At 48.3% G+C, this 14,547-nt stretch overlaps 1 protein-coding gene across 1 annotated transcript in view; it reads left to right on the forward strand.

Annotated features, from left to right (window-relative positions):
* The first annotated feature begins 2,025 nt into the window (after positions 1-2,025).
* Positions 2,026-14,547, forward strand: part of TSPAN3 (tetraspanin 3) — a 28,459-nt gene continuing 15,937 nt past the window's right edge. The window contains exon 1 of the mRNA XM_038581059.1: positions 2,026-2,242. Coding sequence (XP_038436987.1) covers positions 2,180-2,242 — 63 coding nt within the window. The 5' untranslated portion in view covers positions 2,026-2,179. The remainder of the gene's footprint in view (positions 2,243-14,547) is intronic.

The following is a 14,547-nucleotide window of genomic DNA, read 5'->3' on the forward strand; positions in this document are numbered from 1 at the left end:
ATACTCCACGAGAATCATGCCTTGAGCCGTGACCAGTTCCTTAGATGGTTGAGGCAGGCGTGGTGGCAAGCACGGTACCGGAGGTCGGAGGGTGGCACCGGCCCGCTCAGAGCCTTGCAGGGACTGTCCCCGCTCCCGATGACCTCTAGCACAGGAGGCTCTCGGTGTTCCTGCCTCGGGGCCTTGACGCTTGCTACCACCCCTTGGGCTGCTCCCTGACCTCAGCCGCGTCTCCTCCAGCGGGCTCTCCTCGGGATGTTCCCCCCCCTCCCCCCTTCTCCGAATTGTTATCCACGACCGGCCCGACGTCAGGCCATAAGCTACCACGGGCCTGTTTAGATGGGCGCTCCGCAGTGCCAGCTGCACCGCCTTGCTTGCCGTGGGGAGCCCGCCGCCGGCCGAGGGCGCACAGGTGCCTGCTCAGAAGTTTGGAAAGTGGGGGATCCCTGGGTAGCTCAGCGGTTTAGCGCCTGCCTTCAGCCCAGGGCGTGATCCTGGAGACCCGGGATCGAGTCCCACTGTCGGGCTCCCGTGCATGGAGCCTGCTTCTCCCTCTGCCTGTGTCTCTGCCTCTCTCTCTCTCTCTGTGACTATCATGAATAAATAAATAAAATCTTTAAAAAAAAAATGAATAAATAAATCTTTAAAAAAAAAAGTTTGGAAAGTGAAGGGACGGCACCTGCTACTTGGTGCAGGTGAACAGGATGCAGAGATGAGGCGTTGCTGGGGGCGCCTGCGGAGGTGGTGAGCTCGGGAGCCTGAGGAAGAGCAGGGGCGCCAGGCCGGGCCCGGGCATCGGGGGCGGCGCTGGCGGGAGGCACAGGTCGGAACGGGAAAGACGGCGGTTTCCGCGCCAGAGCCCCGCTCCTCTCAGCCTCGACCCCCGACCGCAGCGGCCTGTCCCGGAGGCTGCACCCAGGGCCTGGCCCTGACACCCGCACCACGGTCGCGCTGGGCAGTGAGCGCCCAGCAAGTGCTGATGGCTGTGACCAGCCCAAGACTGCGAACACAGCAAAGGCTGCACTGCAGAAGAGGCGGCCCTGACGTTCCCAGTCTTGGTCCCAAATGTCCTAGGCCGAGCTTGACCTTGCAACCTCGCCAGCACCCGGGACCCAGCACCTGGCACTCAGCACCTGGCACCTGGAACCCAGCACTCAGCACCCAGCACTCAGCACCCAGCACTCAGCACCCGGCACCCACCACCCGGCACTCAACACCCAGCACCTGGCACTCAGCACCCAGCACCCGGCAGTCAGCACCCGGCACCTGGCAGTCAGCACTGGCACCCGGAACCCAGCACTCAGCACCTGGCACTCAGTACCCGACACCCGGCACCCAGCACCCGGCACTCAGCACCCGGCACCCGGCACCCAGCACCTGGCACTCAGCACCCAGCAGCCGGCAGTCAACACCCAGCACTTGGCAGTCAGCACCTGGCACTCAGCACCCGGCACTCAGTACCCAGCACCTGGCACTCAGCACCTGGCACCTGGAACCCAGCACTCAGCACCCAGCACTCAGCACCCAGCACTCAGCACCCGGCACTCAGCACCCGGCACTCGGCACCCAGCACCCAGCACTCAGCACCCAGCACCCAGCAGCCGGCAGTCAACACCCAGGACCCGGCACCCAGCACCCGGCACTCGGCACCCAGCACCCGGCACTCGGCACCCAGCACCCGGCACCCGCGCAAACGTGTCTCTGCCTCGCCCCGCCGAGCGCGAGCTCGTCTCCCTTCGCGGCCCCCCGGCTCCGGGCTCCGGCGGGTGGTCGTCCCTCGGCGCCTCCGGCTCCCGCCACCCTGACCCACCGGCGGGGCGTCTCCGGGGGAGGCGGGCGCGGCAGCCGTGGCTCCGCCGATCCCCGCGCCGGCCCCGCGCGTCCGAGGGCGGCCCGAGGCCGTGGCGCGGCCGGCGCTTCGGCCCCTTTAAGAGGCGGGGCCTCGCCGCCGCCGCCGCGAGCGCGATTGGCCGGCGCCGCCGGGGGCGGGACTCGGTTGCCGGGGAGCGGCGGCGGCTGCGCGGCGGCGCGAGGTGGCTGCTGGGGCGGGGCTGCGCGGCGGCGCGGGGGCTGCGGGAGCGCGGCAGGACGAGCAGGTCCCGGCGGGAGGCGCCGCCGCCATTGCCGCCGCGCTCGGGGCCACGGCGCCGGCCGAGCAGGGCTCCGGGCCGCCGGCACCATGGGCCAGTGCGGCATCACGTCCTCCAAGACCGTGCTGGTGTTCCTCAACCTCATCTTCTGGGTGAGCGCGGCCCGGGGCGCGGAGGGCGGCGGCGGGGAGGCCGCGGCGGGCGGCGGGCGGCGGGCGGCGGGCGGGCTCCGGGCGAGGGTCCCGCGGGGGCGGGGCGCCGGCGGGCGGGGCTCCGGGGCTTTGGGCGGCCCCGCGCGGTCACTCGAGGTCGGCCCGGCGGGCTCTGCGGCGGAGGCTCCGCGCCCTGGGCCGCGCCGTTCGCTCGGGCCCCGTCCTCGTCCCCGTCCCCCGCCGCGTCTCCGTCCGCGTCCCCGTCTCCGACCCCATCTACGTCCCCGTCCGCGTCCCCGTCTCCGACCCCGTCCCGGTCCTCAGGCTTCGGCCTCGTCCGCATATCCGACCCCATCCCAATCCCCATCCCTCGTCCCGTCCCCGTCTCCATCTCCGTCCCCGACCCCGTCCCGGCCCCGTTTCCGTCCCCGTCCCTGTCCCCGCGGACGCCCCCGGGCTCAGGCTCCGCAGGCCGCGGGGCTGCCGGGCGGGGACACCGAACACGGCGGGTACCTGCAGGGAAGCCTGTGTGCGCCGTGGCCGCCGGCGAGCGTGAGCCCGGTCGTGAGCCCGCCGAGCAGGGTCCGAGAGCAGGGCCCGCCTTCATCCGGGGGCTCCGGGCGCTCTCGGGCAGCCCCCAGAAGCGGGGTGTCCGGGCATCTCGTTTGGGCGCAGCGGGTCCTCACCGGGCGCTTCGGGGAGGCCCGGCCCACCTGCACCTGCCTCACCTGCACCCGGCCACCTGCACCTGCCCCACCTGCACCCGCCCCACCTGCACCCGCCCCACCTGCACCTGCCCCACCTGCACCTGCCCCACCTGCACCTGCCCCACCTGCACCCGCCCCACCTGCACCTGCCCCACCTGCACCCGCCCCACCTGCACCCGGCCACCTGCACCCGCCCCACCTGCACCCAGCCACCTGCACCTGCCCCACCTGCACCCGCCCCACCTGCACCTGCCCCACCTGCACCCGCCCCACCTGCACCCGGCCACCTGCACCCGCCCCACCTGCACCCAGCCACCTGCACCTGCCCCACCTGCACCCGCCCCACCTGCACCCGGCCACCTGCACCTGCCCCACCTGCACCCGCCCCACCTGCACCCACCCCCAGATTCTGTTAAGCGTCTCTTCCTCGCATCCTGTGACTGGGAATACCTTGAGCGGTGCGGGAAGGTGCGCCCCTCAGCCGGTCTGCCTCGGGCCTAGACACCTGCCCCGCCAGTGCCTCCCTGCCTCTGTGCCCCTCCCTCACCTGCGCCCCCCGCCCCCCCCAATCGGGAAAGAAGCCCAGCATTCTGTGCTTCCGCACCCGCGGTGGTCCTGAGAGCGCTGCTCACAGTCGCCTGCCACCGGGGGCTCCGGGGGTCACCTCCAGCTAGAGCAGCGCTTCTCACATCTTAGTGGGAGTCACAGACCTTTTTAAAAAGTCAAAAAAAAAAAAAAAAAAAAAGGTTTTTCCAGGGTCTTCAAATGAGAAACAGCTGTTAAGTAATAAGGTGCTTAGGCAGAGACTTGGCTTTGTACCCTGTACAGGTTCTTGGGATTTTTTATGGGCGTCGCTATTTGATTTTGAAAAATAAATTATCAAGTGGATTCTAGGCTGTTCAGTCTCAGGGACTGGAATTGTCAATGAAACAAAATATTTAAAATACAGGAACTAGGGACGCCTGGGTGGCTCAGGGGTTAACCCTCTGCCTTCAGCCCAGGGCATCATCCCGGGTCCTGGGATCGAGTTCCGAGTCGGGCTCTGTGCAGGGAGCCTGCTTCTCCCTCTGCCTGTGTCTCTGCCTCTCTCTGTGTGTCTCTCAGGAATAAATAAATAAAATCTTTAAAAAAAAATACAGGAACTATCTTCTTTATTTAAATTTTGGGGGCGCCTGGGTCGCTCATTTGGTTAAGCATCTGACTCTTGATGTCCGCTCAGGTCATGATGCCCAGGGCCTGAGGTTGAGCCCTGCACCCTGGCTGACACTATGGGGAATTTGCCTGGGAGTCTCTCTCTCTCCCTCTGCCCCTCCCTCCCTCCCACTTGCATGCACTTTCTCTTTCAAATAAACAAATCTTTAAAAATTAAAAAAATAATAATTAAATTGTCATTTACTCTAGAATATCAGTTGGGGATCCCTGGGTGGCTCAGCAGTTTAGCGCCGCCTTCAGCCCAGGGCGTGACCCTGGAGACCTGGGATCATCAGGCTCCACATCAGCCTCCCTGCATGGAGCCTGCTTCTTCCTCTGCCTGTGTCTCTCATTAATAAATAAAATCTTAAAAAATAAATAAATAAAATATCGGTTAATTCTAAGTGATTGCATGTGAATCTTTAGAAATGCCGTAAGTATATGTACTGCTGGTATTTCTGTGGAGAGATGTTAGATTGAACTTTAGTTGTGGTGGATTATTGCCAAGACTAAAGTCATACTGTGTAGTAAAAATACCCTTTTTCTAGGTTAGCAGGATAGTAAAGCTTTTGTGAGATGTGAGAAGTTAAGCAATCGGGGGTGGGGGGTGGGGTGGGAATGTGGCTTAGAGCAGGATTAGCGGAACATAACTAATGAGGAAACAGTTTGAGATGCGTCTCCCACTAAAGGATCAAAGGACAGACTGTTGGAATCTGACGATGCTGGTTACGATAACTAACATTCGAGTGCTTCTGACACCAGGCAGTGTGCTAAGCACTTTACAGTGAGTGTCCTCACAGCAGCCCCATCTGGCAGCAGATCCTCTCCTGCATATTTTACGGATGAGGGCGTTGAGGTTTACTGAGCTGAAGTTGCACACCCAGGCTGTGGGAGCCTGCCTTCAAACCAGGTTGTCTCGTACTTTAGAGCCCATGATGTGAGAGCAAAGTGTGATTTTAAAAGATTTGGAAGCAGAAGGGGACTCCTAGGCCAAGGTCGAGTCACTGTCTCTAAACCATACTAGTTCTAAGCTTGGTTGGAGCCTGCACCATCATTTAAACTACACTGACTTGTCAGTTTAAAACATTAGGTCATTATGAGGAAGTACATACAACAGATGTTAACTTGTTCTGAGAATTTGTAATGCATTCTTCAGGGTTTGTTTTGTTTTGTTTTTAAAGATTTTATTCATGAGAGACAGAGAGAGGGGTGCAGAGATACAGGCTGAGGGAGAAGCAGGCTCCATGCAGGGGGCCCGACACAGGACTCGATCCCGGAACCCCAGGATCAGGCCCTGGGCCAGAGGCAGACACTCAGCCCTGAGCCACCCAGGCGTCCCCATTCTTCAGTTTTAATAAGTGTATTCTTATATAGCGGCCCCTCCTTCCTTTTAATGCCTTAACACACAGACACACAGGGAAGAATAAACATTCCCTGCATAGAGCACATCCAGAGTTTACCTAGGTTCCCTTGGGCAACTTTGTGAAGACTTTATAGCTCTGTAGCACTGGTTCTTTGCTATCAGATGGTATTGGCTGAATTGTGGATACTGGCTGACCGTGGATTAATTGCTTTGGCAAGTTCTCTAAACTATACCATTTAATATCTTGATAGTCCTGTTTTAGTTGGCAGTGTTCAATGCGCTGTTGAAAGAGCTGTGTACCTGAACTACTTGGGCTTGGCATTAAGTGACCTGACAGTCAAAGTTGTTAATGTTGACTTGGTCTGGATCCTTTTGGACAGTGCAGTGTAAGAAAGCTACCTGTGGAAAGGCACAAACTAAAAGGAGCAATCGTTTTTAAAATCCTGAAGGCTGGCTTGTTAGAACTAGAGAGTTCCTTACCACATTCCAGAATGTTAGGGTTTGTAGCTTGCAAGATAATTTTGGACAAGTGAAGTCAGGTGTACAACTTGAATCTCTGTTTTTTGGAGTGGCATACCTTTAAATGTAAGCATATTAGTGCTAGACCATGACATTTTATGGAAGACAGGAGTGTTTGAGGTATAAGGACTAAATGTTGAAGACTATTGACATAGTCATTAGCCTCTTCTCTAAACTGCACCTTTGTACCGAGGTCAAAAAGAATTAATTCAGTGGGTCGTTTGATCTGACCCAGAGGAGGCCCCGTCTAAAACAAGCTTAAATCAGTATTTTTTAATTTTCAAGTTTTATTCTGGTAAATTAGTTGAGAATTCAGTCAAGTTCCATATAACACAAATTGCCCTTTTTCTACCCTATAAGAAAAAGCCAATTGGCTAGTATCTATTTTGCTAATATGTGTCTTAGGCATTATAGGGACTGCAAGAGAAAATCTTGTCTATGCTTTAGAATTTGTAATGTGACCTATCTATTCAGACTTCTTTTTCATCTGTGTGAGAGGCAATAGTAACACTAACACGCCTCTGGAGTAGGAAGTACTACAGGAAGTCAGACACTTTTTAAATGCCTTTAGAAATAACTTCAGAATGTGGCACCTTCACTAATCATCATTCACTTATATAAAGTACCTATACATACAAATCCTATTTGAAAGCCATATATAACCTTTAAGATTTATCTTTAAAGAAATTATTTTGATGTAATACTTCCGAGTATATTATAATTAAGCAAAATTGCTTTGTTAAATATAGCACGGATATCTGAGCATTTAATTTGTGCTTATGTTATTGATACAATGATGGAAAAGACAGTAAAGGTGTTCTTACAGAACTTGCTAGTGGAGCAAGCAAAAATAAGCAAGAAAAATATCAGATACTGATGTGATTGTGTAGACAATTAAAACATGGTGATATCATAGAGTGAGTGAATGGCTGCCTCAGGTCTGCAAAGAAGGTGAAATGTAATCTGGACTTTAAGGAGGAGCTGATTTGGGGGTGATTTGATGGTGATGAGGGCGTTTAAGGCAGGGAACAGCCTGTAGGCCTAATGGCAAAAATATACTTGGTATATTCAAATTACCAAAAGAAGATTTAACTATACTTCGTGCTTTTTTTTTTTTTTTTTTTTTTAATTTATGTGAGAGAAAGAGCACAAGCAAGGAGAGTGGCAGATGGCAAGGGAGAAGGAGGCTTCCCGAGGCGCAGGGAGCCCGATGTGGGCCTGGATCCCAGGACCCTGGGATCGTGACCTGAGCCGAAGGCAGACACCTGACCACGTGAGCCACCGTGGTGCGCCTACCTTCATATTTCAAGGAAAACTTCTTGTCAGAAATCTCCTTATACATATTTCGTGTTTTCCAGCACATCGTACACATTTGGATTGGGGATATGATAACTTTTAAAACTGGAAATTTCCTCAGACATCCTGGAATTAACTTCTCTGTTTCCTGTATTTCTATCCTCATGAATGACTACTCTGACAAAGACTGTGTCATCAGAACACACCTTCAGCTAACAGTTTTGTTTTGTTTTTTCCCGTGATTGTTTTTCAGTTCACTAGGAGAAAAGCAAACTTTGTCAGTAAGCAAGTCATGGTACATAATAGGAGACCTATTTCTTCCCTTGTCTTTGGCAGTTAAAGACAGTGAATGTTTCCAGTCTTACTTCATTTTCAGTCATCTGTCCACTGATAAGTGCCTTGTGGCTCTGAGTGATTGTTGGCTGAAAGGACTCAGCATTGGGATCTTGGAATCAGTCGGGTGACCAAATGCAGGAATGCTCTCTTTAGCTGGAATTTAAGAAATGGGTTGTTTATTAGCTTTTTAGAATGTTTATCATTGTATTGAAATATTTTCATGTATTTTATTCCGTAAGATCCAGTTCAGGTTAGGATTTTTGCAGATAACATATTCCATAAAATTTATACTTGCACCAGACAGGTCTACCTTAAAAATCATTCACTCGTAAATGCTTGTTGAATATCTATGCTTTACTTGTTTCTGAGAAATACAAGAAGCAAAAGACATAGTCCCTTTCTCATAGTCCCTTTTCTCATAGTCCCTTTGTAGTCAGAGTAGGTTATAGGGATAGAAGGTCTCAGGAAAAAAAAAAAAAAAGCATGTTTAAACTCCATGCTTCTCAGATGACCCTTGGAGCCTTACAATCTGAAAATAGCCAGTTTCCATGCTGCTAAAATAATCGGCTCTGGCATTTGGTTCATCTCCAATTTCATTGCCACCCAAACTTTTGGGTCTTTCAACTGGTAGGTATAAATTGGATTAGGTGAATAAGTTTGTTAAACTAGATAAATAATGGAATAAAAAACTAAATACAGAAAAAAATGAAAATAGGGCAGAATTGAGGAACATGACCTCTGGAATATCATCAAAGTAATAGTGGTGTAAAAGGATTAAAACATTTCTTCTTTAGGAATAGTGACAATAATGTGGTGATGTAGATAATGATGGCAGTAGAGACTTATTGTCAAAACTGCAAGCCTAAGCAGGAATTTTTTTTCTTTTTTTCTTTTGTCTCCTTGAAAGGTGATGTTGGGGGGTGGGGAGGGATAATGTGTACTGAAATAATCAGAATTACGTTAGATAATCAGAAAACATCTGAAGATGAGTCAAAGCCAGGTAGACCAGAGAAAAGTGATAAAAGGGAGATTGGCAGAGATGCCTAAAGTATTTGGGGTGGAAGAGATGCCTATTTTATATTGGTGGTTAAGGACACATAGAGAAATTCATTCATGAGAAAACAACAAACTCTTGATTTCATATATAATTTTAAATATTTTACTTTTCTGATAATGCAATAATATACTTGCTCTTTAAGAAGACACTAAAAAATATTTTAAGAAAACCAGCATCACCATAGCTCCACATGGAGAGACAAACAGTATTTAAGTGTGTTTTTTAAATGTCTGTATGTGATACGTTTTCCCTTAGCACACAAGTATATTGCTAAATTGTGATTTAACAAAATATTATTTTTTAAAAGATTTTTTTTTTAATAAAGTTTTTTTTAATTTTTATTTATTTATGATAGTCACAGAGAGAGAGAGGCAGAGACACACAGGCAGAGGGAGAAGCAGGCTCCATGCACCGGGAGCCTGACGTGGGATTCGATCCCGGGTCTCCAGGATCGCGCCCTGGGCCAAAGGCAGGCGCTAAACCGCTGCGCCACCCAGGGATCCCTAAAAGATTTTATATATTTATTTATTCATGAGAGACACAGAAAGACAGACACAGGCAGAGAGAGAAGCAGGCTCCCTATGGGGAGCCCAACGCGCGACTTGATCCCAGGACCCCAGGAGACGCCCTGAGCCAAAGGCAGATGCTCAACCACTGAGCCACCCAGGCGCCCCTTAACAAAATAGTTAAAAGCTATAATGCCAAATGTACTTCTGGATGCCAGGGTTTTTTCTTTTCCTTTTGTTTTTGCTATAATTCCGCTACAGTATTATAACATTTTGATGAACATACTTTCCATACAAATCTTTGTTTCTGTCTGATTTATTTTTGTAAGGATAGATTCCTAGAAATGGAATTAAGAGATACGGAAGCATAAATACTGAGGATGGTATGTGTTGCCAGATTTCTTTACAAAAAGATTATTCTGTATTGATCTCTGTTCCAACCTGAGGGTTCTTTTCTCTTTACCCTCACACATCTTTGAATACAGCTTTGCTTGCCCTTTTTTTTTTTTTTTTTAAGATTTTACTTATTTGAGAGAGAAAATGAGAGCGAGGGAGAGTGAGCGTGCAAGGGGAGGGGCAGAGGGAGCAGCAGACGCACGCCCCACTGAGCAGGGAGCCTGATGCGGGGCTGAAACCCAAGACCTCAGGATCATGACCTGAGTCAGGGCAGAAGGCAGACCCTTAACCGAATGAGCCACCCAGCACCCTGCTTGGCTTTCTTACTGATTTGTTAGGTAGAAAATGATATTATCTTAAGAGCTTCAGAAAATCTTGGTAAGAGTAGATTTAGTTTCTCAAAGGATTTGGAATCTTTGGAATAGCCTTTATTTCCCTTGAAAGTTGATAAAGTGAATGAAATATACAGGCATTGGGCTTGGTAAAGGAGCGGTTGTGTTTAATGATATGAGGTATTAGTAAGAGTTGAAACAAAGCATATTTGGACTAGAGAATATTATGGTATGTAGAATGCTGAAAGATTTAAGGTGACTTTTAAGATGCTTGTAATGGCACAAAGGTGGAGTGTGGGGAAGCTTTCTGAAATGCATCGTGTAGAGTTACCAGTGGATTCCTTGCAGGAGAGAAGCGTGGTACATAAAAAACTAATATGAGTGAACAGGAAACTGAACTAAATGTTAAAAGATGTACATAATACATAAGATGGATTTCTGCTGGTATTTTTACCCTCTGCTTTCTTTTTGAAATCTGCTCTCACAGTGTCTGGAGTACACAGTAGTTTTCACCTTGACTGTTTTTTTCTTCCAACATTCCAGTCACTTTTACTTTATTAATTGATTCTTTGAGGTAAAAATTAGTCTGAAGGAGCAGTTCATGCAGGCAGATAAGAACTTGTCAAACGTTGTGATTTTATTTTATTATTTATTTATTAGAATATTTTATTTATTTATTCATGAGAGACAGAGAGAGACACACACACAGGCAGAGGGAGAAGCAGGCTCCATGCAGGGAGCCCGATGTGGGACTCGATCCCGGGTCTCTAGGATCAGGCCTTGGGCGGGAGGCAGGTGCTAAACCGCTGGGCCACCTGGGCTGCCCAAACATTATGATTTTAGCTGAATGACCTCACGTGGTCCTCATCCTTACACTGTCTTGATTCTTGCCGGTTGTGGATATGAATTGATGACTGTCTTCTGTTCTTCTTTGCTTTATCTTCAACCAACTGTTCTATGGGATGCGTTCACCTTCACATTTCTAACTTTCCATATAGGTACACTTCTCACAGCAGTGCTGTTTTATTCCCTACTGATAACAAATCTGCTCAGTTTTTAATAGGGCCACATTCCCTCGTCAAGTTTCACTGTGGGTGATGTGCCCCCTTTCCTTTCATATTCCTTCTTCCTTAGGAAATTAAACAATTTAATAGTTTTGTGGATTTCAGCATTTCATCAGCCATTTCTTTCACAGAATATTTGAAAAATAGAAACAAAAACCACCCAACTATAGTTTTCTGTAATTTATAGTTTCTAAACTATAGAAAAAGCAATCTTATGTAAGGTTGAAATGTTTTACTTTAAAAGAGACTTTACATTTGTGTGTGTGTGTAGTGGGAGGTAAAGGATAAAATGATACCGTACTTCTGGAACTCGCCTTCCGAAATTATATGGCAAGATAGCTTCATTTTTTAGAGAAGTATCCTGGTGTGGAAAAGCACCAGCTCTCCCAAAATCCTAAAATTCTGTGGCTTAATTTAGGGCATGAGTTTTTTAAAAGATAAGGAACAATAGTTTTTACAAAGATGATTCTTCTGATAGTCTGAGCCCTCAGCCTTTTTCCTTTAACTCTCCCTCCATGTCTTTGTAAAAAGAACAAGTATTTTTAGTTCCCGTCCTGGCACAAATCCTCCTCCTGGGCTTAGATTTTCTTCCGCAGTAACTAAAGCAGCGCAGTTGCTTCCAAGCTCCACATTCCATCTCCTGTTCTGCGGCACCTCGCCCTGCGCGGAGGCTTTGTGGGCCCAGCCCAGATCCTTTGATGGACCCAGGCCCGCCGCGACCTCCAGAAGCGGACCTAACCCCACTCCCCGGTGTAAAGCCTTTCTGATAGCCGTAGTTCCTATATCAGACATCTGTGCGACGACCCCGCGTGCTCGTTGGGAATCACCTACAACTTCTCTGCTTACCATGCAGCTCTACCTTTGTTTTTAGTACTGGTGGTGAGAAGTCATTGAAGACGTTGCTTATTGTTTTTAGGTCTTCAGCTGTTGTTAAGACGCCTACTTTAGATTTCCAAAGAAACATGTCATTTCATAAGTGGTTTATTATGCAATTCAAGATATAAGCACTGTATACAGATATCAAAAGAAAATTTTGAAGTCCTCAATTTAGGAAACAAGCCTCTGTTTATGACCAGTGTGATTTATATACTCACATACCAGCAGTCAGTGCAGTTTCTGCTTTGGTGTGTGCAGCTAATATACGTTGTTACCCACTATGTGTTCAAAATAGAGCTCTGTTATGTTCTCAGCTCTGCTGTGTGAATTGGATGTTGACTGGTTTGCAGCCTGGGAAAAGATACTGCTCTCAAGTCAATTAGAAAAAAAATAGGCATCCTTACAGATGGCATCTCCTGCTAGCCTTCCATTGCATTTGTCACATGTCTGGTGGTATCTGCTGTTGGTTTGTTTTTCTGCTTCCTCAGTCTCACTTTCAGTTGAGTGCTTCAGTCTGGGTGAAGAGTGGCAGCCCTGGAAGCATTTCCCTTGGCTCATTCCCAGGCAACACCAATTGTGAGTCTCTTTAGGTGGAAAACTCATCATTTTGTATTTAAAATGCAAATACTGAGACACTTGAGTGGCTCAGCGGTTGAACGTTGGACTTTGGCTCAGGGCGTGATCCCGGAGATCCGGGATTGAGTCCCACATCAGGTTCCCCTTGAGGAGCCTGCTTCTCCCTCTGTGTCTGCCTCTCTCTCTCTCTCTCTCTCTGTCTCTCATGAATAAATAAATAAAATCTTTTAGATAGATAGATAGATAGATAGATAGATAGATAGATAGATAGATGCATGAAAGTACTTCAGTGTCTGTGCTTCAGATTGAATACATATCTCTTCCAGTTTTATCTTGTTTTCATTCAGATTTCTGTAGGCTAAAATTTCATTTATTAGAAGCTCAAAAATAGAATTTATTATTCTTCTTATTTTTTAAGATTTTATTTATTCATGAGAGACACAGAGAAAGAGGCAGAGACACAGGCAGAGGGAGAAGCAGGCTCCGTGCAGGGAGCCTGATCCAGGACTCGATCCCAGAACCCTGGGATCACACCTTGAGTGGAAGGCAGATGCTCAACTGCCGAGCCATCCAGGTACCCCTGGAATTTATTTTAATTAAGCCTTTTAAGATATTAATATTGCCTTTTAGAGTAAGAAAGGCTAAGAATCTAAAGAATAGAAAGGTGACTAATGAAGACAAACTGGACAAAATTTGATTTCCATTTAGAATTTTTTTGAATTGAGGACCGAAGGTATTTACTTTAGCAAAATATGTGTGTACGTACATGTGTTTGTTTATCACACATATATAGTCAAGAAAAAGTAGCATTGGGGCACCTGGGGTGGTTCAGTCAGTTGAGTACCCCACTCTTTTTTTTTTTTTTTTTGAAGATTTTATTTACGTATATGACAGCACAAGCAGGCAAAGGGAGAGGGAGAAGCAGGCTCCTCCTCACCGAGCAAGGAGCCCTACACAGGGCTCAGTCCCATGAGCTAAGCTGAAGACACACACTCAACTGCCTGAGCCAAAGTATCCCACTCTTAATTTCGGCTCAGCTCATGACCTTGGGGTGGTGAAATTGAGCCCTGGGCCCTAGGGGCCCAGTGGGGAGTCCGCTTGAGATTGCCTCCCCCTGTTCTTCCCATGGCTCACAAGCACACAAGTGCTCTCAATCTCTCAGTAAATAAATAAATCTTAAAAAAAAAAGTATTTGCTAAGAATGTTACATGGTCTATGTACTTCTATAATTAATGCGCCCAAGCTATTAAGCTATTTTTCTTCTTTTCCCTTTCCTATGCTTACCTTCATCCCATACTAATGTATGCCTTAATATGTCCATGAACTCTGAGAACTTTTGAACAGGCGTGGTTGCTGTAAGTGCAGCATTTATAAACTAAAAATCTATTCCAGATGTGATGGCTATCGGGTATTTAGTGAACCAGATTGAGTCGCCAAATCATGCTTGAATAGTGAACTAAAAACTATAAATATTAGGCTAAAGAGAGAAAAAAAAACTAAAGCTTATGATAGAAATGGGAGGTGTGATTTCAAGGGAAAGAATGAGATAAATTGTATCAATAAATTTTGATTGATTGCACCAAACACCTAAAATGGTGTTTAAAGGGTGGTAAAGGGCTAAAAGACAGATGGTCAGAATTTGTTCCCTGAAAGTATGCTGAGACGCGCATAGTTATGACATTGTGTGTGTCTGTGTGTAGGAGACATATGTAAGTTGTGACAGTTGTAATGAATGCCCTGTTAGAGAGCCAGGTGATGTGTGAGTGGATAAAAGGCACCTGATCCAGCCTGAAAAGGTCAAGAATCTGAATCTTAGTGGGCAACAAGGAGTCCTCAGGCCCATGTAGAGCAGGGCATTCCAAAGAGCAAAGCAGAGAGGCATAAAGTGAGGAAATATGTGGTACATTTGGGCATAACAGTTTTCTCTTAGGGTTATGAAGGGTAATGGGGTCAGTGAGGAGCAGGGGGCAGCAGCTTGTTCAGCAGGGGCCTTATTTGCCTCATCCTGATTTTAAACAAGCTCCTGTCCTGATCTGGTTTGCCTAAACTAAATGGGTCCCATAGACTAAAGAAATCAACAGTGTTT

This window comes from Canis lupus, chromosome 30 (genome assembly GCF_011100685.1).
Source record: "Canis lupus familiaris isolate Mischka breed German Shepherd chromosome 30, alternate assembly UU_Cfam_GSD_1.0, whole genome shotgun sequence".
Taxonomy (NCBI): Eukaryota; Metazoa; Chordata; class Mammalia; order Carnivora; family Canidae; genus Canis; species Canis lupus.